Source organism: Panulirus ornatus, chromosome 32 (assembly GCF_036320965.1).
Source record: "Panulirus ornatus isolate Po-2019 chromosome 32, ASM3632096v1, whole genome shotgun sequence".
Classification (NCBI taxonomy): domain Eukaryota; kingdom Metazoa; phylum Arthropoda; class Malacostraca; order Decapoda; family Palinuridae; genus Panulirus; species Panulirus ornatus.
The window spans coordinates 20,145,085-20,171,517 of record NC_092255.1 but is presented as its reverse complement, the minus strand read 5'-3'; the positions used below and the strand labels follow the sequence as shown (position 1 = coordinate 20,171,517).

General features: G+C 37.0%; 1 protein-coding gene across 8 annotated transcripts in view; it reads right to left on the bottom strand.

Moving 5' to 3' along the window:
* The window catches only part of LOC139759138 (uncharacterized), a 90,325-nt gene that overhangs the window by 24,238 nt on the left and 39,654 nt on the right, over nt 1-26,433 (bottom strand). For 2 of the 8 annotated variants that reach the window (XM_071681133.1, XM_071681136.1), the window contains one exon: nt 11,801-13,824. The exons of 4 other annotated variants lie outside the window; for them this stretch is intronic. Coding sequence is in view for 2 of the 4 variants with exons in the window: in XM_071681136.1 (XP_071537237.1) it covers nt 13,815-13,824 (10 nt within the window). In the remaining 2 variants the exon portion in view is untranslated. Of the gene's footprint in view, nt 1-3,253; nt 3,282-7,714; nt 7,733-11,800; nt 13,825-26,433 lie in introns of those variants that run through there. 2 more of the 8 variants (XM_071681135.1, XM_071681131.1) reach the window with 2 other exon arrangements.

The following is a 26,433-nucleotide window of genomic DNA, read 5'->3' as shown; positions in this document are numbered from 1 at the left end:
AATACCGCAATCATCCACATCCTTCAATTTTGCCCCTTATGTCACTATCTTGACACAGCTTTTCCAATAAACTCAAGACTTGGACAGGATATCCCAGTGAGGTGAATGAAATTCAATATAGTTCAATGCCTCCAACACCCAATTTCTACCCATATCCCTATCGAAAACTCTCAACTCTCGCCTTTCCTTTGACAGGTCTGTAATTCCACCTCGACATAATGAACATAACTGATACTACTGCAACATCCATCCTTTCTTGGAAACCCCACTTTACGGGAACAGCTATGTCTGCCTCTAAGAAACTGGGTGGTCTGTTTAGATGTCTAGACTTGTTTCCTCCTGAACAGTTGTTCGTTTATATAAAGGACTGATTCATCCTTGCATGAAGTTCCAACTCTGCATTGCATCCTTACAGAGGCAAGTCAAAAACAGTCCATCTTAAGAACTATCCCAGGTAACTTCCAAACCTGACCCTCTTGCCTTACGCTGCAATGTTGGTTCACTTTCTCTCTTCTATAGGTATTACTTTGGTTTTTGCTCCTAAGACCTGGCTGCTTGTGTACCACCACCACTAGCTAGACCAAACAATACTTGGCAAGCTGCTGCATCACATGGTTACTGCCTGGCTGTTGGAAACTCAAAGGTGGGCCATTTTGATAATCATGTCTTTCCCTACACCTCAAAGCTTTGGAACTTTCTACCTTCTGATGTCTTTCCCAACAATTATGACCTGGCACATTTTAAAAGATAGGTTTTTCCACTTCCTCCAAAATTCACAAATACTTTCCCTTGCCTTTTCTTTTAGTAGTTCATAATTCTCTATATATCAATTGAGAGAGAGAGAGAGAGAGAGAGAGAGAGAGAGAGAGAGAGAGAGAGAGAGAGAGACTGTAAAGGAGACAAAACTCTCTGCCGGCCAATATAGCATTAGAAATACATTCAAGTACATGGCAAAGAAAATCAACAGACTGCTCCTATCATGTATTAGGGTAAAACTAATACAAACTCCTCAAATTACGTCACTGCACTTAAAACCAAAAATAAGTAGAAAATGTCCAGAAGGCAACTAGGATGGCACTAGAATTAATCACTTAATTCCAACAGTTAGACATTTATGCAAGCTGAATCACATCTCTAAACTGATAATCATGTATCACGTTTCACACCTCAATTTCGTTGCTATGCACCAAGCCTAGATGGTGGCCGAGGCAAAACAAATTTTCCCTATGGTCAAGTCATACTCCACCCATAATGGTGAGAATACATTTCCAGTTTTCTAGGGAGGAAACTGAGCAGACTTTATTTAAATTTAGAGGACCAGGCAGAAGATCCTGAATTATTTGACAATCATGATCTGTATAATGAATGGAGATCTAACTTATGGACACAGACACCTTTAAGCACCAAAAGTTCCCCACACCAAGGCAGCAGTTTCCCAGTGAAAAAAAAAAAAAAAAAAAAAAAAAATGGCATTGTTACTGTGCCTGCCTGATCTTGACAACACTAAGAAAAATTATCAGCGAATGATTGATTAGAGCAAAAAAATTTTTTTTACATAACATAAAACCTGATATTTTGGGGTAGGTAAAAAATAAAGCATGCAGAGGGATTTCAATTGACACATGCACTTTTTAGCAGATTATGCTGTGACACCTACAATACTTCTTCACATAATTATGGTGAAGGTTGTGGATGAAAACACTTCAAAGTGATTTCATTTCATATTGTTATAAGAATATCTTTGAAATTGTTAGGTTACACACACATTTCAAACAACTTGAAAAATGTAAACTTTGAGGGTTGTAAAGGGAAAAATAGTGGATGTTAAACGAATACAATAGAGAGAGTTTATAGACTATACATCAATGCAAAATAAAAGAAAAAATATGGGGGTGATGATCACATCCTGTAAATTTTTAAACTTATTTGACTGTCAGGAAAGAGCTGTTCTTCAAAAGATTCAAACGTGGGACAACCAGATGACATAACAGGAATTTTCTAATCATAAAAATCAGTTACAAAAGATGGAAATTAGTACTTTTAAAGCACATCAATTTGTAACTTTTCATTTGTAATGTTTTGCAATGACAACAGTATAAAATTAGGGTACAGGCTTGAATTACAACAGGTAAGGCCAAGTAATTACTATACGAGGAAAAAATAAATAATCATGTATATTGTGTTATCCCTGGGGATAGGGGATTAAGAATACTTCCCACGTATTCCCTGCGTGTCATAGAAGGCGACTAAAAGGGGAGGGAGCGGGGTGCTGGAAATCCTCCCCTCTCGTTTTTTTTTTTAATTTTTCCAAAAGAAGAAACAGAGGGGGCCAGGTGAGGATATTCCAAAAAAGGCCCAGTCCTCTGTTCTTAACGCTACCTCACTAACGCGGGAAATGGCGAATAGTTTAAAAGAAAAAAGAAAAGTATATTGTGTATAAAATAATCCTTTTTCTTTCATCATTTCACTGCTACAGACCTAAGTCGAGGTAAACCCAGTAGGGAGCTATTGTCTTTAATGAGAAAATGTGCTTTTCCGCCACAAGCTGAATTTCACACACTGTTGGCTAACCATGAATGACAACCTATATGAAGTTAAAGTGATAAGAGCTGCCTGGAAGCACAAGTAACCTGCTAGCCAACAGTGGGTGGTGTGCACCTTCTCGATGGACTCACTACAGATACAGAGCCCAGTGTCATGCATCATGTACACTGTAGCCTGTTGCACCCACCACCTCACCCATGACACCCAAACTCAGGATGGACCTACTTGGCGAATAAAATGTTTTGCCAAACGAGGAAGACTCAACCAAGAAGAAGGAAAAAATAAATTAATGGTTCAGTTGTTTTGGGCACCTAATGATATAAACAATGTTGTAAATGCATTGCACTTAAAATTGGCTAACTTTGCAAATAATGGGTTACCTAAACTAGGGACAGTTAAGTCTTATTTCATACAAAAAAAGCGCACCTTTTCATGATATATATAAAGGGGTTAATAAAATGTCAGGATATTCTATGGTACTTTTGTGCCCATAGTGCATTTTATAAAGTCATAAATCAAATAAGAAAGAAATATATAGGGGAATAACCTAAAAGACATATTTTGCAAGAAATTAAAAAAAAAAAGTGGTTACTAGTTTCTTGGGTTCATAAATCGTCATGCACAAAGGTACGAGAGGATATAAATACAAAATTAAAGAGCATAGCGAGAGAAAGATGTTGAAAAAAGTTTTCTTCAAGTTACCACTTACCTAAAGCCATCAGTTCATGCTGCTAAGGCTGCAACAAAAGTAAATGCCATTTTAGGGTGAAGAAATATTTACATATGTAAATAAGATTTTCCCCAGGCCTTAATAAGATTTAATTTTCTCCCTCAGGGAAATTAAAATGAAAGCCTGGTCTCTCTACACCAAATGAAAAAAGCTGAAGTATAAAAAAGAAATGCTTTTAAATTAATTCCTGAGCAAAGAGATTTGCTAAAACAAGTCTAAATGAAGTTAGGATGAAAATTGTAGAGTAACTTCCTAAAAGTACCTATGACAAGATTTTGTCATTGTGGCAGGGTTAGCCCAGGAAAAAAAAGTCAAAGTTCTAAAGCTAAAATGGTTTTGAAACTATCAATTACTCTCCAATTCCTCAAGTGGAGATCAGCTGAGAAAAAAATGAGATGCCTCAATTAAAATTGTCGAGTCAAGGAAGGGGAAAACAAAAATACCAGTGCTCAATTCTTTGAATGAACTGCCAGATTGGGTGGCTTATAGTCCCCCAAATAAAAGTCTTTATGAATATCTATGACAGGCAGCCAATAATGAAAGCCAGAAGAGCTTACCTATACAAGACCCTCACTACTTTCCCCCCTCTCTCCTCTCTCTCTCTCTCTCTCTCTCTCTCTCTCTCTCTCTCTCTCTCTCTCTCTCTCTCTCTCTCTCTCAAACTTGTCAACAGCTCCTTACATATCTTTACGTCCTTTAGAACTCTTCCCTCCCAATCCCAATGCCTAATTTGCTGCTCAAACTGTCAATCTAATCTATGAACTTCTGAAAAGCTTTACATTATCTCCAGCCTTGTCCACCATATCCTTTGCAAAATTCTTGTTCCATTTTTCTTACCCTACTGTACTCAGTTCTTGCTATATCATGCCTTTCAAATGCTGCCTGGCTGGAACACAGCCCCATCTTCTCCACAGTACATCTTTCCCCGAATTACCATCTCTTTCAAATTATCCTCTACATTTGAAGTAAAGTACTGGTGTTCCAACTCTACAATAACATGGACTGTGTCTACTATACTAGATTTCCCAGTTTATGTCTCCATACGTTATATTTAGGGAAGAAGTTTCCACAATTATATATGGCATACGTATGTGTGTATAATCACTTATTTGCACTGTATGGAAAAGGAGTTTCACACTTGTGGTGTCCCACCTTAAACACTCTCTATAATCATACTACATTTCAAACTTATGTAAGCTATCTGCATAAACCATGTCCTTAATCAGTCTATTCCTTTCACCTAACATTTGCACTATACCCATACTTCTTCACATTATTGTTTAATTTTGTGTAATGTCCTCAAGTTGCTCTATCCTCAAATCTCTCAAACTGTTCACTGTTCAAGTCAATAGTTTTAAGAACAAAGGTTGCCATAAAGTCACCCCTCACTCCTCTCTTTTTACATGTGGGCACATAAAGCCTCCCCTTTCCCTTAACTTAGCACCCTTAATTCTGGTATTATCTTTGTCACCTTCCTTTGGACCTTTTCTATGAATTCTGTGCTTCTTTAGGTACAGTCACCAATCTCGTAAAGCGAAAATTCAGTTCTGACCATGTGTAGGATATGGACAGCCAGCCAAATACACATTTCGTAATCCATATAGTTGAAAGCTATTCTGATATTTGCAAAAGAGGTAGTTTGTATTCTTTACTATTATAAAGTAGGACTCTGGTTAAGAATGATAACACCCGACTCCTTATCAAAAATTGAATCCAAACTAATTCCTGCAAGATAGCAGTAATTCTGGGGTCTTCTTTCACTCTCATCTTCATTACCTACATTTGTTTGGGTTAAATTTCATCAGTCACTATCATAACTTTAGTGTCTGCCTAGGTCCCCTTGTAACTATCTGTAACCCTACTTACTATAGAAGTACTTTTTTAGACATGATGATCACATTTGTCCATGATGACAGTATGAAGGCAAAATTGCACTTCAGTAGGAGTTCATACAATTTTATTCAACATGTTTCATGGAGACAATCAATCTCACCAGGTGTCAGTACTTAAAGTTATTTAAATCCCAACATTGCACTTGGTTCCTGCCATCCAACATCAAATCTTTCTAGGCCAAGCACTGGCTTAGCCTAGAGACTAGTGTTGGACGGCAGGTACCAAGTGTGATGTTGGGATATTACACTACAGTCAACCTATGTTGTGTATGTATTTTACAAGTACTCCTGCCTAAATGAAGGTTGTAAACTTCAAATCTTAAACCACATCGGTGTGACTAATACATCACTTAGCTGACTCGTAATACTTCAACTTCAAAAAGGACCTTGTATTCCCATAGCTACACAACAAATCTCACTCGTTAGCATCTTACTAAAAATTTGATAATACTGAAAAGCTGCCACAACCCTACTAGACTACAGGTTACAGAAGCCATGTAGATAAGAGAATATAATCCCTTCATAAACCATCAAAGTACAGGGCAAGCTAGGACTCAAAATTATCCTCTACCGCATCCTAATTGACCCCACTCTTTACCTTCACCAAACTTTCCTAAGTGCGGAGACCTCAAACAAACTCCCTAACCATGAATCTAATGAGTATGACCCAAAGTGACCTTCACTACCATGCATCAACTCTGAGGGAACATGGGCCACCACTCAACATATCTATGTCCCCACTAATTTGTAACACTTCAAGATGTGCTTCATTCCTGTTTTGTTCTTTACAATGTGTTGTAACATTTATAGTCAATTTGACTGAATATTCATATGCCTGAAACATCTTGTGAACTTCAAGAATGAAATAACATGACACTTCACATACATCTTATGTGATGCAAAATGCATTACAAGCTTAAAAACCAACAGAAAGCCAGCGAATGTCATATGTACAATGGTCTTTGACAAAGTATTTAAGAAAATATTCTGCCTGCTTACATGAATGCTAACATATTTTCACACCTGTCAAGTTACCCTTCCCACACCATGGTAGAAAATGTGCAGCATGGTGTATGCAAGACAGTAATGTATGGGAAAGGTCAAGTGGAGAGACTTTTGCTGTGGCCATCCCCTTGATGGGAGTTCCCAAAGGGAGTGAGCGTCAAGAGATTTAGATAAATATATAGACTACACTATACATGCTTACAATTGTTTTCCAAGATTAGGTATTTCCAAGATTATGAAGAGGTTATTGAAGTTCTTTCTTTAGACAATGTAGATCTTCACCTCTGTCTCCTCATTACCCCACTAAATTCCTCTTAATCGCTTATTTCGTCAGTTTTCCTATTTCACTTTTCAACAACCAACACCTATCATGTGTTCCTCCTCATTTCCCACTTCATCTTACAAACTTCACACATCTTTCACAGGGATACCATTTAAACATGACCTGCAGGTCAACAGCTATATATCTAAGATGGTGGATGAAGGGGTACTACGGACAGTAGTTTTTTCAACAAAATCCCTACCATTATAAGAGAACTATATAGGTTAATAACTGTACATTAGTCTAATGGTTATTTAAAGACAGGAAAATTTCAATAATGTGACAATGGAAAACATTCTCTGGAGGAGTGTCATGTGATGATGGGAGCCATTTAAGGGTTAAGGGAGGTAAGTACTAAGAAAGTGTGGTAGTGCCCCATTTCAACAAGTTATGGCAACCAGCACATTTCCATTCTACCCAGTAAAACAACACAAGGCACAGCAAACGCAGGAGTTCCTACACTGCATGAAGTAGATCTCTTGAAAGAGATACCTGGATAAGAATTATTCAAAATTTAGATACCCAGAAAAAAAAAAAAAAAAAAAAAAAAAAAAAAGCATAAAGAGTTGTCCTAAGGATTGGCTTTTCATGTCCAACCGTATCACACTAACATGTCTTCTTTCTCATTATGATGGTTACAGTTACCGTATATGCATAAAAACTTACAAAACTTTGTACAAGAGATTTTCTGTGGCCAGTTACATGTTACCGTAAGATGGTTAACGACTTGAAAACAAGGTAGAAGAGATTAAGCCACGAAGTTTAATCAAATCATAATTTACTGGTATTAAACATGTAACACATACACTACAGACTTCACTCATGATTATCTCTTTTGTAACCATGGCAGCAAGCTATTACAACACAGGCCTAAATGTTAGTCCGACATACACAATATTATAAAGCAATATCACACTAAAACAAATGTCTACAAACAAAAATTACCTAGTCTTCCACAGAAATGGTATAATCTTTCCCAAGTTTTCATTGAAACAAACTTCAAAAATAAAAGATTACTCCCAAACTCTGTAAAGAAGACAATGGCCAAGGAGGAGGAATACCTACAAGTCTTCTTATCCAACAAGTAAATACAAATGTTTTCCAAAGCCCTGTTCCCTTGACCTTTGGGAGAAGCTCAACACTATTCAACTTGTAACTACTTATAGATTATTAAAAGTCAAAGCTTAATTGATACACGAAAGGAAACCAAAGTAAACATACCTGAAGCCGTGGTGAGACCTAAGGGAAGGTGATGGTAGAGAGATGATCACGAGATGAAGCACATGGCAGGGAGAATAATTCTTTATGCAAAACTGCCGTAATTTTCCAGGACCCAGTGACCACAATCTTTACCATTTACAGCAAAAATCTATTTATACATACTAAGTGCTAAATAGTACATAGGAGGGATCTGTATTAATGACTCTGCTTCATCCATGGAAAATGACTTACTGGAGAGACAAACAACCTCAATTGCAAATTCATTCTATTTTCTAATAAACAAAAATAGTCTTCAAATCTAGTGACCTGGATAATAAGTTTGGTCTTCTGAAGGATCCTGGATAATAAATTAATCTGAAGTTAAATCTAAAATTACTTCCATTCACTACTTCTCAATACCAATTAACAGGAGTCATACTAATGACATTAATCAAAATCCCTGTACTGCATGATTTTAGGTTTATTAGAGCAGTTCAAAATGTTGGCAAACGGTTAACAATGAAATGGATTTTAACAAATGTATAATCAAAAAAGTTAATCTTAGGATGTTCATTTTTTCATTTTATGTTCATGATTATCAATTCAAAGTCAGATATATATATATATATATATATATATATATATATATATATATATATATATATATATATATATATATATATATATATATATATATATATATATATATATATATATATAAAGTAGTAACAAAATTTGCTAGAGAGAACATGGAAAGCTATATGCCTGAAGATACAACAAGCAAAATATAAAAATGAAGCAAAGCCAATTCAGTCTTCATAAACTTGAGTAAAATAAAATACCCTACAAAATACATTTAAATACAAATACTTACAGTAGACAAAATCAATCAAGCAAAACTTCATTTCTATCATGTGTATTAATGGCTAACATACTTCATGCTACTGTATACATTATAATACTAATATATTCTCAGGTGAGCAAAAAGTGTGTCCAGTTACCTAGTTTATTGATAAGGCATCCAAGCACCAAAATACAACCTCTATACATACATACTTGTCAGAGGTACACTAATCCCAAAGAAAAGGAAGATAAATACATAAAACCAAGAAATACCACAATGACAAGGGAGAAATCATGCCCTAAGTAAGGTAAAAGCTCCTAGTTCCCTCCTATTAGCTTTTGATAATGCAATGCTAAGGAAATAATCATCTTAGTACTTTATTCACTTTAACTACCAAGACCCCTTGATGCTGATTTCATTGGAGCATACAAGTGCAGGTAAGTAATGTGGATGGAGATCAAGCTAGATATGACTAAGCATAAACAACTGTTGGATAATCAATATAAAATCAAGCAACTAAAAGCTTATAATACATCTCTTGTCTTAACTACAGCATTCATTACACTTTGATGTAGTGATATTTCTCAAACTCTCCATTCTTTCACATTACTGTTTACAACTTGTTTCCAGCTTAAACAGTCAATCAATAAATACATCAATGAATTACTTCTAGTATGGTTATCTACTTGTTAAATATCTATTCAGGAATAAATCAGAGATATATTCTCTTCTAACTGGGTTATCTATATTAGTCCAAATGTCAATCAAGAAGATTCCTAATAAGATACATAAAAAATACTAAAATCCAAGTCTGCAAACAACAAGAATGAAAAATTTTGATGTTTTCTCTCGACATTAAGAGCACTTTAATGATCATAGGTAACTCCAGTAAGTTCTGCATAATTTCATTTAATGTACATAACCTTTATATCAAAATAAATTTATATATATTTAAAATACCTCACAAAGGCAGAATAAGGCAAGCTGGTAAAAAAAAAAAAAGGAGAACCACCTTTGTTACACCAGCAAAGTATGGGCAAACTTTTTTTTCAGCTGTTCCTGAAAAAGTGAAATGATCAAAGCTGTCCATTTTTCCTACTACTGTTAAAATAAATCAAACCAATTGCTGAACACAAATATAGGACCCTTCAATTTGGGCTCCAACCATAAGGCTGCATTACAATCAGAAGCAGGGAAACAAAGGACTCTTTTGAAGGGATACTCTCTTCTATAAGACTGTAATCCCTTTCAACACCTGATAGTAATGCAGCCTTGCTGAAGGTGACCTTTTCACTCAAGGTCTAACTATGAACAGGCAGAATACAGCAACACCTTTGCTCAACATTAAACAAATACCATGAATCAAAGGAGAAAGTCGCCACACTTCCTAGGGAACTATCAAACTATCAGATAGCAAGGAATTTTTTAGCCAAATCTGACAGAAACCAGTGATAACCTTTGCTATTATCCTCTACAGGTAAAGAGAACTCATCAGTAAAATATGTATTTTATCTCCATGTTTCCTACTTGTTTGCAATTTCCTACATTAGTGAGGTAGTACCAGGAACATACCAAGAAAAGGCCTCATTTTCTCATGCATTCATTCTCTAGCTGTCATGTGTAATACTGAAACCACAGCCAGGTACTAAAGGCCTTTCTGTGGTTTCCCCTGGTTGGCTGCTTCATATTCCTTGATACAGTGAACTGAAAGAATGTTGCTCCATGGATAACACATTCCTCCAGGTGAGGATATTCCCTCAAAGGCCCAGTCCTCTGTTCTTAACGCTACCTCGCTAATGCGGGAAATGGCTAATAGTATGAAAGAAAAAAAAGATATATATATATATATATATATATATATATATATATATATATATATATATATACACACCCCAAACATTCATTTATTATTATCATACTTGGTCACCATTTCCCGGTCACCATTTCCCGCATCAGCAAGGTAGCGCCAAGAAACAGATAAAGAATGGCCCATCCACTCGTATACACATACATACAAATACACCTACATACACACACATACATATCATATGGTTGCAATGCATGGGCTAAAGATATGGGTGTACGGAGGAGGGTGGATGTGTTGGAAATGAAATGTTTAAGGAAAAGGTTTGATAGAGTAAGTAATACACATATGTAAGAGAGATGTGTGGTAATAAAAGGTGTGGTTGATAGAGCAGAAAAGGGTATGTTGAAATGGTTTGGATATATGGAAAGAATGAGTGAGGAAAGGTGGAGGGAACAAGAAGCGGGAGACCAAACTGGAGGTGGAGGGATGGAGTGGAAAAGATTTTGAGTGATCGGGGCATGAACATACAGGAGGGTGAGAGGCATGCAAGGTAAAAAGTAAATTGGAACAATGTGATATATCAGGGTCAAAATGCTATCAATGGACTGAACTAGGGCATGTGAAATGACTGGGATAAAGCATGGAAAGGTCTGTGGGGCCTGGGTGTGGATAGGCAGCTGTAATGTTCATGCATTACACATGACAGATAGACACTGAGGGTGAACAAATGTGGCTTTTTGTCAATTTTCTTGGCACTATCTTGAAGTGGGGGGCAGCATTGCTGTTTTCCTATCGAGCAGGGTGGCGCCAGGAATGGATGTGCGTATGTGGGCATTTAGGTATACATGTGTACACGAGTGGATAGGCCATTCTTTCGTCAGTTTCCTTAGCTACCTCACTAGTGCAGGAGACAGCGACTAAAGTATAATAAATATTTTTCTTTTATACTATTCGCCATTCCCCACATTAGCAAGGTCGCATTAAGAACAGAGGAGTGAGCCTTTGAGGGAATATCCTCACTCAGCCCCCTCCTCTGTTGCTTCTTTTGGAAAACTAAAAACGAGAAGTGAGGATTTCCAGTCCCCCGCTCCACAAATATATATATATATATATATATATATATATATATATATATATATATATATATATATATATATATATATATAAAGGCCCAGTCCTCTGTTCTTAACGCTACCTCGCTATCGCGGGAAATGGCGAATAGTATGAAAGGATATATATATATATATATATATATATACATATCTTTTCTTTCTTTTAAACTATTCGCCATTTCCCGCGTTAGCGAGGTAGCATTAAGAACAGAGGACTGGGGCTTTTTTGGAATATCCTCACCTGGCCCCCTCTGTTCCTTCTTTTGGAGAAAAAAAAAAAATTATATATATATATATATATATATATATATATATATATATATATATATATATATATATTTTTGCTTTGTCGGTCTCCCGCGTTTGCGAGGTAGCGCAAGGAAACAGACGAAAGAAATGGCCCAACCCACCCCCATACATATGTATATACATACGTCCACACACGCAAATATACATACCTACACAGCTTTCCATGGTTTACCCCAGACGCTTCACATGCCCTGATTCAATCCACTGACAGCACGTCAACCCCGGTATACCACATCGCTCCAATTCACTCTATTCCTTGCCCTCCTTTCACCCTCCTGCATGTTCAGGCCCCGATCACACAAAATCTTTTTCACTCCATCTTTCCACCTCCAATTTGGTCTCCCTCTTCTCCTCGTTCCCTCCACCTCCGACACATATATCCTCTTGGTCAATCTTTCCTCACTCATTCTCTCCATGTGCCCAAACCATTTCAAAACACCCTCTTCAGCTCTCTCAACCACGCTCTTTTTATTTCCACACATCTCTCTTACCCTTACGTTACTTACTCGATCAAACCACCTCACACCACACATTGTCCTTAAACATCTCATTTCCAGCACATCCATCCTCCTGCGCACAACTCTATCCATAGCCCACGCCTCACAACCACACAACATTGTTGGAACCACTATTCCTTCAAACATACCCATTTTTGCTTTCCGAGATATATATTTCTTTCACTTTCATACTATTAGCCATTTCCCGCATTAGTGAGGTAGCGTTGAGGACAGAGGACTGTTCTGCGCCTTTGAGGGAATATCCTCGCCTGGCCCCCTTCTCTGTTCCCCCCCCCCTTTTTTTTTTGGGGGGGGGGGGGGGGGGATTTCCAGCCTCCTCGCTCCATATACACACACACACACACACATATATATATATATATATATATATATATATATATATATATATATATATATTGGAAAGGATCACAATTTTACGCGATCAAGTATATTCCTATGAGTCCACAGAGAAAATGAAACACGTTAAGTTCCCAAGTGCACTTTCGTGTAATAATCACATCTCTTTGTTTCTTCCCTGATGATGTGAATATTACATGAAAAGTGCAGTTAGGAACTTATCGTGTTTCATTTTCCCCGTGGACTCATAGGAATATATACATACATATATTACACTATCCACGTACTACGATAAATCTTTTTGTACATAACTGCTTCTCTTGCCTCAGAGATATGGCTTCAAGAAAATGCAAACAGCCTCATTTGCATATATCCACTTTAGACATACTAGGCAACAAAACCAAAGCCTACCACCCATTGCAAAACACTTCAGACTAATCCATGATTTACACTTAACATCTCCCATGTCATGATTAAGCCCATTGCCCCCCACATACCATATCAATTCACTATTCCATGCTTGCTTCTCATGCTCATGAACGTTCAGGCCTTGATATTCCAGATCCTCTTGCACTCCAACTTTCCCCTAATCTCCCACTTCTTATCAAGTCTTTCCACATGTCCAAACCTTTTCAGAACACCCTGGTCAGCTCTTTCAATCTGACAGCATTTACTATCACACTTATCAACCCATCTTGCTCTATTATTCCTTGCAAGATCAATTATTCTCACTCCACATGTCCAAGGGTATCTAATTTTCTAACTGTCCATTCACTTTCACATGCATCTGAATCCCAAGACTTGCTTGCATCTATATAATACTATCATGAATACTGTACTACAAAAAACCCACGTGCTCTCAAACACTAACCTATCCCACAAAAGCAAGGCAAGGTAATGTGGTGCAAGAGGGGGTTGAGACAGGATAGTTTGAATCTAAATTTTAACGAGAAAAACCTGAAGAAATGACGTGGCAGTGGATGGAACCATAGGGAATGAAGCACATCACATAGTGGAGGGGGTTAAGGTCCCACATACATTAATCCTTAACCCCAGAGTCATCATGTAAAGCAGGCTCCGGGACTCATCATATGGGCACAAATGTTCACAGGCTTTGTTTAAATCTCCTGCCAATATTTTGACATCTGTATGACTGCTTAGTGTCATCTGGTTCACTACAAGTGCTTTCTTCAGACTACCACCCTCTGGAATAAATTTTTAAGTGTTAATACATAGGGGGGATCTGGTTCTGGTGCATCATATATAACAAGTGGATGTGAGAGCAAATGCAGCCATTTATGTGTGTTTTTGGCAATCATAGAAAATGGCAAACATGTTGGAAAAAAAGAAATACACAAGTAAAAAAAATCAATGTAAATTTGTAACTATATGTAAATGTGTTATGAAAAATATGTTTTGTTATAAATTGTCATTTAGCGAATCCGACATGAAACCAATCAAATACATCCACACCATCCAACTCTCCCTTCTCCTAATGCCTTATTTCACTATTATCAGTATACCGAATCTCTGAAAATGAAAAAAAATCCACAACAGAACCAAGAAATATATCAATACCACTTACACAACATGGCTTTAGACCCAATCATTTCACTAACGCACTACACAGACCTCATAAAACAAATATATCTTCAAGAGTGCTTTTAAGGGTGGGTTAAAATGGTTTTGGACATAAGGAGAGAACAAGTCAGGAGAGGCTGCCAGAGAGGAAATATACGTCAATGGTGCAGGGTAAAAGAAGAGGGAGACTAAACTGGAAATGGAAGGAAAGAGAAAAAGGAGATTTTGATTGCTTGGGGACTGAACATGCAGGAGGGTGCAAGTGAACAGGACAGAGTGAATAGGAGCAATGTCAATACATTGAACCAGGGGAAATGACACAGCCATGGGCAGCCATCGGAAATACCTGTATGGACTGCCTGTTTGGGGTTGCGGTTTCAGTGCATTGCCCATGACAGAAAATGGATGAGAGCAAATGAGGCCATTCTTCCTCTGTTCCTGGCACTACCTCACTAACACAGGAATTGACAAGTAAAAAGAATGTAAATCTATATAAAATAAGAGTAATAGCAAAGTACCACTGGTTAAAGAAAATAGATAAAAAGAATTTGTCATATTAATTGTTAGATATATCACACAGAGGTCTTGAGCATAACCATAGGTCAAAAGCTAAACAACTTCCAACGTTTCTATCTAATCACATGTAATATTTGTTGTAATTCATTTTGAAAGTGTAAAACAGGTATTTTCAAAAGAAAATTTGTATCCTACTTTACACAATTCAAAAAGCAACCTATTAGATAAAGCATACCTTGTAGAGCAAAACTAAATAACACAAAAACCAACTAATCAATATAAAAGAAAATAAAAGTGTTATCACACACACTGTAAACTTTTAACAAAATTTTACTAGATATAAAGCACAATTTCTTTAAAGCCAATGGAACTATAAAAATCTGGCATATTTCATCCTAATTTCAAGATCTATCTCTAAATCTTCTTCACACAAAGTACTTTAACCAATAAATAACTATCACCAGCTTCAATGCTTGAAATCCTGATACAATAGCTATGATAATTATCAACCTGGTACAGTCTGATTGAAGATACTCAGGTCACATGCGACAATTTTAAATTTTCAACCATATGTTTAAATATCAATTTAAAAAGGTATAAACAAAAAATCTTCTCCTTATGTAGACCTTTATATAGCACATCAGCAGCATGACTATGGGTTAATTTCCAATGACCCAAAACAGGCAGCCAAGTCGGTACATATCACAAGTTTATATCCTCAATTTCTCACCAAGTTTCTTCATGTCCAATATACTTTTAGTTGCATAAAAAAAGCATTCCCATAAAGAATAAAAGAAAAACAATATTAAAGTTAGGTTTCTAAAATCCACTGACTGCAACAACAATACTAGATAACAGTGAACAATGTAGCCACAATGCCTGTTTTTCAACATTCACTTTTTTCTACCTTATCTCTATACACTGTGTAATGAAATATATCTAAACATTCTACTCAAATCAACAAAGTTCATATATACTTAATCAGCAATGATTGATAAAAATATACAGATATATCGTATATCACCAGAAACTGGTGATGGCAGTAGCATACAATAACTGTTTAATATCTTCCTTTCTCATTCCTCACAAGTAAAAGAGAGTCCTGGCATCCACACACACCCACCCACCCCTACCGAGAAATTAACCCTGAAATTTATGGCAAATCTCGCCGAGTGAAAGTATATGTAAAGTGCATGTCCAGATTAACACACGTTCCACGAGGATAGTTACTAATCAAAGGTGCAACAACGATTTAAGTGGTTCATCCAATGTACAAATAAAATCAAACCCACACTATGCACACTCAACAAAAGGCAAATGTATCTTACATTCAATTTGGTACAGCTTAGTTAAACAACAATAATGAACCTTCTTCAAATCAACATTACATGTGGTCCCTCTTTACAAAAAATTTCTAATTTAGTGGCAATATCTTTAGTCTAATATTTTTGTTTTATTAATAGAAATAGGGTAGAATGTTTACAAAAACTGGCCAGGCATATAAATAATCCATACAGCATAGTGCTCCTTGAAGTATTAATCAGCAATATTTACAAGGAGTTAGTAAAACTTACTGGAAATTCAAAATACAGACCTATTCAGAATTTTCAGGGCTAGTAAGACGTGTTAACGTTTTCAAGATATACAACCATTTTCAATTATTGCGCACTATAACTTAACAGACACACAATCATAATCTATAATAAAATATCTAAATGCCACAGACAAAACTAATTATGAATTCATGAGTTATCTCTTGGACTAAGCGTAGGTCATAGATAAAATTCTCAAAAATGTTCAGACCTTAAATCTTAATCAGCTAAAAATAACTTTTTTCAAAACTGGACAAACTTTACCTGGTGTGTGTGTAATCAATATGTGCTGTATGCAGAGCAAGTTCTACACTTGTGGGGCCCCATCTCTTGAACCTTTATCGTAAAACTCTTTAAACTGTGTGCTGTTCACATTTACAATTCCTTCATTTAGTTTATTCCATTCATCCACTACTCTTATTAAGAAAGCAGTTACATTTTTTCAAAACAAGTTTCTTGCTAACTTTTTTAAGTATGGTTCCTGGTTGTTTAATCAGTGCATCTATCAATGATTTGACAATCACCATCAATTTGGTTTACAAATAAAAGGCTGTGATTGTATCAAACATACCCTTCATTTTCCACTGTTAAATATAAGGGCTCTAATCTTTCTTTGTAACACAGCTCAATTTATTCTGGCTCCATCTTTGTTAACCTTCCCTGGATCTTTTCTATAGTTCATTGTAATTACATATCTGTAATGAAAAGCGAGACTAAGATGTGGGACCCCATCGCCACAACAGTATCATTCAGTGTCTTAAATTTACTTGTAGTGAATTCATTAACTGTGTTCTAGGTCTAGTGATTCATTAACTATGTTTTGGGTCATTTTATTTCACACATCCACCATTCATACTATAAAATTACTTTCTTATAAGTTTCCTTTTTTTGTAAGGTGACCAAACTTTACAGTAAATTTTTGCTTGGCCTTATGTAGGAGGTTAGCTTGCTGAATTTTTCCCTATCAAAGTACTTGAAAAGTTATTGCCAACTTTACAATTCTCTCGATACAGGACTCTGTCAACAGGCTAGGAATGATGTTGACTGAAGCCCCTGTCACACAACGATCCCTGCAGCTTATTTCCAGCAAAAAAATATTCAAATTTAAGCCTTTTTTAACTGTACCCCATCCTTGTTACATCTTAAGACTAATTTTGAGGATTTTCCAAGTCCCTGTAGATGGATGCAATCCACCTACACCATTACTTTGGCATCATCCACAAACATTTTGGAGAAAGTCCAATCCTTCCAAGTCATTTGAGTACATAAAAAAGAGCAATGGTCCCAGAAAGGACCCCTGTGGCATGCCACTACTGACCTCAACCAATTCTGAGAAGGTTCCCCAATATGCACCTCTTGTTCTTTTCCATTGTGATTAATCTATGCATCATATTTGTCTCCCCTTATTCCCGTTTCAAGATATAGGTTTTTCACCAGCCTACAGTATGGTATATTTCTGGCAATTCAAATACGGAATCCATGCAGCACTCTCTTTTGTCTAAACCATGCAGCATTCTCTTTTGTCTAAAACAAATCTCAATCTCTTGGAAATCTAAGAGGATCATTACACATGAACTTTACCTAAAATTGTGCTGGTTCCTACTAAGGTAATTTTTCATTTCCTAGAAGTCTTACTCTGCTTTCTTACTATCTTCCCCCCTAATTTACAGCCCACACTCATCTGGAAGACTGGTCAGTAGTTCAACACATCTCCAAGGTATCTTCATAATGAAGAGTATGACAGACTTCTTCCCTTCCCTAGGCACTTCACCTTCATCCAGCAGAATCCTGGACATTTCAAGTGATTTCTCAAATGCATCAAATACATCAACATATACAGAGAAAGATCCTTCAGTATTCTGTTTAGGTCTTTTCTCAAAATTTTATTACTAGGGCCTCCCTCCTTTCCAATCTCACTAGTAATAGGGATAAATTTCTTGTGAGAACATGTCATTTTGATCCTTGTGTATCATAACATCATCCTCTGCAGTTGTTCTTTCTGAATTCCTGTGGTGTATATTAGCTACTCTTAAATTTACTCGACGAATTTGTGGATAAGTTTTGGACTCTCTTGCCTCTGTTTTCAAAAGCTTTTTCTTCCTCCTCCTCATTCTTCCAATAGTTGTTTCTTGCTCTCTTATACTTTCAAAAGTCGACTGGTTTGGGTGCTGTCTGTGTCTTAACACCACTTTTTCATTTTTTGTTAACTGCAGCTCCTTTTTGGCCCTTCATCTGTACTTTGCTTTTACCACAATGCCTTGGTTCATGGATACTGACCACCTCTCACCATAGCAATCACACAAGTCAGTATAAATTTCAATCTTATCTCCACTTGGAGTTAGATTTTACCAATACATTTTATAAATCATTTACCAGATAAACTCCATTACATATTTTTATTATGTGTAAAAACATCTAATAATGATAGTGTATCAATCTTCTGATCCTTGTGCTTAGTGACATCCTGGTAGAGCAAATCTATGCTCCACAAAAGTACAAACTCCTTAAGAAAATGCCCAATTACTGGCACTAACTCATGAGAAGTGCTTTTTTTTATAGCTACATGTACAATCCTGAACATTTCTTCACTTATCTTATATTTACTCTAAAATTTATTAAAGAATTATACATTATCAACACCAATATGTACTTTTTTCTACTGTTAGGCTTCCCAATTTGAACTTTGTGAATGATCCATCGACCAGTATTTCCCAAAACTTAAAACTGTCTTCTTAAGAGAGCCAATTCCTCGCTCATTTGTCTCCCTTCACTCCTTGCTATTAAAGGTTCTTGAGAACAGAAAGTTAAGATATATTGTGGTAAACTTTCTTTCCATTACAATAACACAAAGAGCATTTGCCCTAATTAGTGCACTCCTTCAATCTTAGCTCTTTACCATTTGCTACAACTCCATCTGCAATTGTATACATTACAGGATGTACCTCTCTAATCTGGTGCTCTGTGGTCTGGTAATTCCCATGGTCTGGGACATCTTCATCTTGAATCTGCCACCATCAGTTTGTGGATCTGCCACTAGGGTGGTGCTGTTAGCAGTGCTAGGATGCCAAAATCTGTTTACAGTGCAGCTGAGCTAATTAAGTCCTTCTAATTTCATATATTCAGTTTTTTTTGCTGAAAATGGAAGCAAGAAAAATTCAAAGTTTTGGAAAACATTGAAAGCTGCCAGGAGTACAGAATTTGACAGTGCACTTATAAAGTGGTTTAAGCTCCCACATAATAAAGGTGCAAGCATTTCTGGGGAGATGCGCATTGAGCAAGATTTTCATAAACTAAAGCTGCGATATGACAATATCTGCAAGGATGGTTACATAGTGTGTGCAGTGAAAAGTGCAGTTAGTACTGACATGGAAGCTTGTAGTGTAAGGTCATTAAAAGAATCTGTAAAAACTAAATTTTCTATCAAACAACCAACAGCAATATGTACAGGGCAAGTGTGTACAAGCCGGCAGCCTGGCTGATTGGATGGTTGTTTGGGCTTTAGGCCTATCAACTGCCAGGGTCATCGAGGCTGTCAACGTAAGCTACATCAACCAACTGAAAAATCTTTAACACCCAGATAATTCCAAGACCACATACACTCAATACATGTGCCCATCACCTCGCAGGATCTCATGCAGTACAGATAAAAAAAAAAAGCAATAGTAACTAGAGTCAACCAAAGCCAGCAACCAACTTATGGTCATTCATTACATTAACTACTCGTCACAGAGCTGTGACAAAGTTTGAGGATGGAAATTGCAGTTAGCGGCAGCAGAAAAATTAGTCCCAGAACAAATGCATAATGCTGCCAAATAAGCCCTGTATTGGCGGGGTATGCCACAAAAACCCTTGAACAAGATATTGCAGTCTCCATCTGGGGGGACTTCTGGGGGGGGGGGGGGGGGGGGGGGGGGGGGGAGGAGACTTGTTTGGAAGCATTAATTGTTGTATTATTTCCTGCTTAAAGCTTTGTTCTACACAGCAATATGTATGTGGAATGAGCTGGCAAGACCACAGGTTGGGTATATATTTACATAGGGGGTTCCCTTAGGGGTAATCCGTGTCTTCCATCATTTTCTGTAGTCCAGTAATGGCCAGGTCCCATGTGGCCGGATTAAGGAGGTTCAACCTTATTTCAGTGACAATTCCTTCAAATAACATTTTTAACACTTTCTGCAGCACTGACAGGGTTGTTCCATTTGACTTCTTCCATTTTTGCCTTTTTATTGTATTTTTTGCTTTCCTCCCTCTCTTGCCTTTGTCTATCACCTTTTTTTTTTTTCTTACACAAGTTTCTTACCATGCCTAGATACCTTTTTAGTCCGACTCCAAATGTACCCAAAACAGGTCACCCCTTATATGTCCTATACCAAGAAATCTCTTTCTTACATCACAAAGTACGTCTAGCATTACTATTGCCTCTAATACTGTTTTAACAGCTTTCCTAAGTATGACCTAGTCCAAAAATCTTCAGCAATTAACAAATATCAACCTCCTGCTTTACTAATATTTCTAATTCTGGCACACTATTCACTTTTCTGCTAAATATTTCGGTGTCGATTTGTAAATCGACATGATTCTGGCTCTCTAAAATCTCCTTTTCTACAAACAAGCACTGGTACCTTTGCTCAATCTTTTATGATTTTTCATCCACCAGACAATACATTTTCCAATGTGTTCTGTCTCTAACAGAGCACATTATTCGTGCTACAACATCCCGTAATTCTCGGTGTGCCTCATTTCAAAATTCCCCGATCTCTTTTTCCATGGCAGTAGTCATGCTTCCTACCCACTGTCATAGGCATATTCTATGTTGAACAGCCTCTGCAGTCTATATGTATGCCCTTCTGACCTTTTCAGTCACTTCCTTCTTCTAATCATGTACCTTCCAAATCCCCTCAATTGATCCAATCTGTGTTCATGCCACTACTTGAAAGTCTTCCAAGTTCCTCACTCATCTGACAAAACGGCTTATGATCTTTTGATTTGGTTCCCGTTTCTTTATTTGCTCTTTCACTTATGAAACCTTTAGTCCTGTTTTTTAACAAGTTTCAATTATTTCTTTAGCCTTTGGCTCAGTTAAATCATCCTTCATTTCTCTATCGATTTTCTGTACCCTTTGCAAGACCCACATAACCTTCATCTTCTATACTCTGTTAAATTATAGTCACTACTGTTTCATCATGGTACTTTCCCTTCTAAGAATCCATTTTCATTCAAGAATAAACTTTGAAAATTTTTGCTTTGACTGGCTTTGTGCATGTGGCTTACCCTAAACTGAATTGACCAGTTGATCTAATTCTTTTGTTGCCTATGCTTATGAACCCCTACTCTCCAAGTACACTCAAAGCTAAAAGACAATATGCCCTATAATTATACTGTACACTTACATATATTTACATTTATCCCTAATTAGATTAATTGTGTATGAATTTGCCAATCACAAATGTCTAGAACATATGACAAAAATGATAGCTCTGGTTTGAGTAAATTATACAAGACAGCTAAAGAACAGATATTATCAAATGAGCTTGTTCTTCATCTGCCCCTGACAAACTCACAAGCATGGTTAATGGCAGCAAGCATAAAATATATATCACACAAAATATATATAGACAGGTTTGCACCAAGGAGGGTGGATATGTTGGAAATGAAAGGTTTGAGGACAATATGTGGCTTGAGGTGGTTTGATCAAGTAAGTAATGAATAAAACGGTAAGAGATGAATAGAGTGAAGTGGAACGAAGTGGTATACTATGGTCAACGTGCCATCAACGGACTGAACCAGGGCATGTGAAATATCTGGGGTAAACCATGGAAAGGTTTGTGGGGCCTGGATGTGGAGTTGTAGTTTTGTTGAATTACACACGACACCTGAAAATGGACGAGAGTGGATGTAGGCTGTCTTTGTATGTTCCCTGGTGCTACCATGCTGTTGCAGGGGGTAGGCAATGCCGCTTACTGTGGGAGGGGGTGGCACTGGCTATGTACAAAGGTGAGCAAGTATGAATATGTACATGTGTATACATGTATATGTAAATTTATGTGTCTGTATATGTACATGAATGTGCATGTGTACATGTGTGAGTGGATTCTTTCTTCTGTTTCTAAGCACTACCTCACTGAAGCTGGTGGCAGCGATGCTGTTTCCTGTAGGGTAGGGTAGCGCCAGGAATGGATGAAAGCAAGCGTGAATATGTATATGTCTACATATGTATACTATGTTGATATGCATGTATATGTGCATGTATGGGCATTTATGTACATATATACGTGTATAAGAGTGGACAAGCCATTCTTCATCTGTTTCCTGGCACTACCTTGCTGATGCGGGAAACAGCGATTAAGTACGAAATAATATATACTTATGTATTCCTATGAGTCCACGGGGAAAATGAAACAATAAGTTCCCGAGTGCACTTTCGTGTAATAATCACATCAGGGGAGATATGAGAAAGAAATACAAGTCTACTGATATACAACGAAGAGACATAGCTAGGACGCCATTTGGTAAACACGTGATATCAGCAGATTTATATTTCTTTCTTGCATCTCCCCTGATGATGTGATTATTACACGAAAGTACACTTGGGGACTTATAGTGTTTCATTTTCCCTGTGAACTCATAGGAATATACTTGATCATGCGCAAAATTGTGATCCTTTCCAATACTTATGTATGTATATATATATATATATATATATATATATATATATATATATATATATATATATATATATCTATATATATCTATATATATATATCTATATATATCTATATATATATATCTATATATATATATATCTATATATATATATATATCTATATATATATATATCTATATATATATCTATATCTATATATATATATCTATATATATATCTATATCTATATATATATATATATATATATATATATATATATATATATATATATATATATATATATATATATATATCTATATATATACATCTATATATATACATCTATATATATATATCTATATATATCTATATATATATATATATATATATATATATATATATATATTCTTTTTTTTTTTTTATACTTTGTCGGTCTCCCGCGTTTGCGAGGTAGCGCAAGGAAACAGACGAAAGAAATGGCCCAACCCCCCCCCCATACACATGTATATACATACGTCCACACACGCAAATATACATACCTACACAGCTTTCCATGGTTTACCCCAGATGCTTCACATGCCTTGATTCAATCCACTGACAGCACGTCAGCCCCGGTATACCACATCGCTCCAATTCACTCTATTCCTTGCCCTCCTTTCACCCTCCTGCATGTTCAGGCCCCGATCACACAAAATCTTTTTCACTCCATCTTTCCACCTCCAATTTGGTCTCCCTCTTCTCCTCGTTCCCTCCACCTCCGACACATATATCCTCTTGGTCAATCTTTCCTCACTCATCCTCTCCATGTGCCCTAAACCACTTCAAAACACCCTCTTCTGCTCTCTCAACCACGCTCTTTTATTTCCACACATCTCTCTTACCCTTACGTTACTCACTCGATCAAACCACCTCACACCACACATTGTCCTCAAACATCTCATTTCCAGCACATCCATCCTCCTGCGCACAACTCTATCCATAGCCCACGCCTCGCAACCATACAACATTGTTGGAACCACTATTCCTTCAAACATACCCATTTTTGCTTTCCGAGATAATGTTCTCGACTTCCACACATTCTTCAAGGCTCCCAGAATTTTTGCCCCCTCCCCCACCCTATGTTCCACTTCCGCTTCCATGGTTCCATCCGCTGCCAGATCCACTCCCAGATATCTAAAACACTTTACTTCTTCCAGTTTTTCTCCATTCAAACTTACCTCCCAATTGACTTGACCCTCAACCCTACTGTACCTAATAACCTTGCTCTTATTCACATTTACTCTTAACTTTCTTCTTTCACACACTTTACCAAACTCAGTCACCAGCTTCTGCAGTTTCTCACATGAATCAGCCACCAGCTGATATATATAAATATATATATATATATATATATATATATATATATATATATATATATATATATATATTTTTTTTTTTTTTTCTTTTTTTTTTTTATACTTTGTCGCTGTCTCCCGCGTTTGCGAGGTAGCTGGCTGTGGACAGAGAGCTGTGGTTTCAGTGTATTACAAATGACAGGTAGAGACAGCGTGAACAAATGTGGCCTTTTATGTCTGCTTTCCTGGTGCTACCTTACTGAAGCAGGGGGTGGCGACGCAGTTTCCTGTAGTGTGGGGTGGAGCCGGGAATAGACGAGGGCAAACTAGGATAAATATATACAAGTGTATATAAATTTATATGTATATGCACATACACATGTATATACAAATACCCACATATACATATAGATACATATACATTTTAACTTATACATACACATACATACACACATATATATAACTACCATACTTGATCACAGTTTCCTGCATCAGCAAGGTAATGAGAGGAAACAGACGAAGAATGGCCCACCCACACATATACATAACATACATATATACATATACACAAAAACACACATATATACATGTACATATTCATACTTGCTTGCCTTCATCCATTCCTGGCACTAAGCCGCCCCACAGGAAACAGCATCCCTACCCCTTGCTTCAGGGGGTACAGACAGACAAACAGACTCCCTTCTTAAGTACTTACCTCCTGCCTCAGGAGTTACTCCTACACACACCACTTAAGTACTTACTTCCTGCCGCAAGAGTCCCTTGCATCTTAATGAGACTTCTGCAATGTTCATAAAGCCAGCCATATCCACTAGTCTAGGGATGGATGATGTCCAAAGTGAAAAAAAAAAAAAAATCTGCCACAATCCCCACACAAACAAGTCACACTTACTTGTCTACACTCTGCTCATTCCCCATCCATCCAACACAAAAGAGTTTTAACATATTACAAGATCCTATTTGGCCATATTGCAATAACCATGAAGATGCTAAGCACCTACTACTTCATTGACTGCATCGTCAACACATACATCACTACACTTTATGACCAGTAGTCCTGACTGGTGGACATGGCTGGCTTCCTGAGCAATGCAAGAGCCTGAAACATAAAGGGGCCTTCAAGGGCAGGTTATATACATTTCATTTTTTTATACGTGATCATCATTTCCCACATTAACGAGGAAGTGCCAGGAACAGATGAAGGGACAACCTGCTCGCATCCATTCTCTAGCTATCATGTGCGATACAATAAAAACACAGCTCCCTATTCACAATCCGGCTCCACAGACCTTTCCAAGGTATACTCCAAACATCTCTCAAGCCATGATTCAGTCCACTGACAGCATGTCAACCTAGTATACAACATCGTTCCAATTCACTATACTGTGTATGCCCCTCAATTGTATCTTAATTTCTAAATGAGGGACATGTGTGCATATATATACATATATATAATTCATCAATTTATCGATTGCCATTTCCCACATTAGCGAGGTAGCACAAGGGGATATGCAAGAAAGAATACTCCCCATGTATTCCCTGCGTGTTGTAGAAGGCTACTAAAAGGGGAGGAAGCTGGGGACTGGAAATCCTCCCATCCAGTTTTACTTTACCAAAAGGAGGAACAGAAAAAGGGGTCAAGTGAGGAGCTTTCCCTCAAAGGCTCATTCATTTGTTCTTGATTGCTACCTTGCCAATGCTGGAAATGGTGAAGCTAAGGGTAGCAATGCTATTTCCTGTGAGGCTGGATATTGCCAGGAATGGATGAGGGCAAGCAAGTATGAATATGTCCATGTGTATGTATATATATATTTTTTTTTTCATACTATTCACCATTTCCCGCATTAGCGAGGTAGCGTTAAGAACAGAGGACTGGGCCTTTGAGGGAATATCCTCACCTGGCCCCCTTCTCTGTTCCTTCTTTTGGAAAATTAAGAAAAAATGAGAGGGGAGGATTTCCAGCCCCCCGCTCCCTTCCCTTTTAGTCGCCTTCTACAACACGCAGGGAGTACGTGGAAAGTATTCTTTCTCCCCTATCCCCAGGGATATATATATATATATATATATATATATATATATATATATATATATATATATATATATATCACTACCTCGCAAACGCGGGAAACA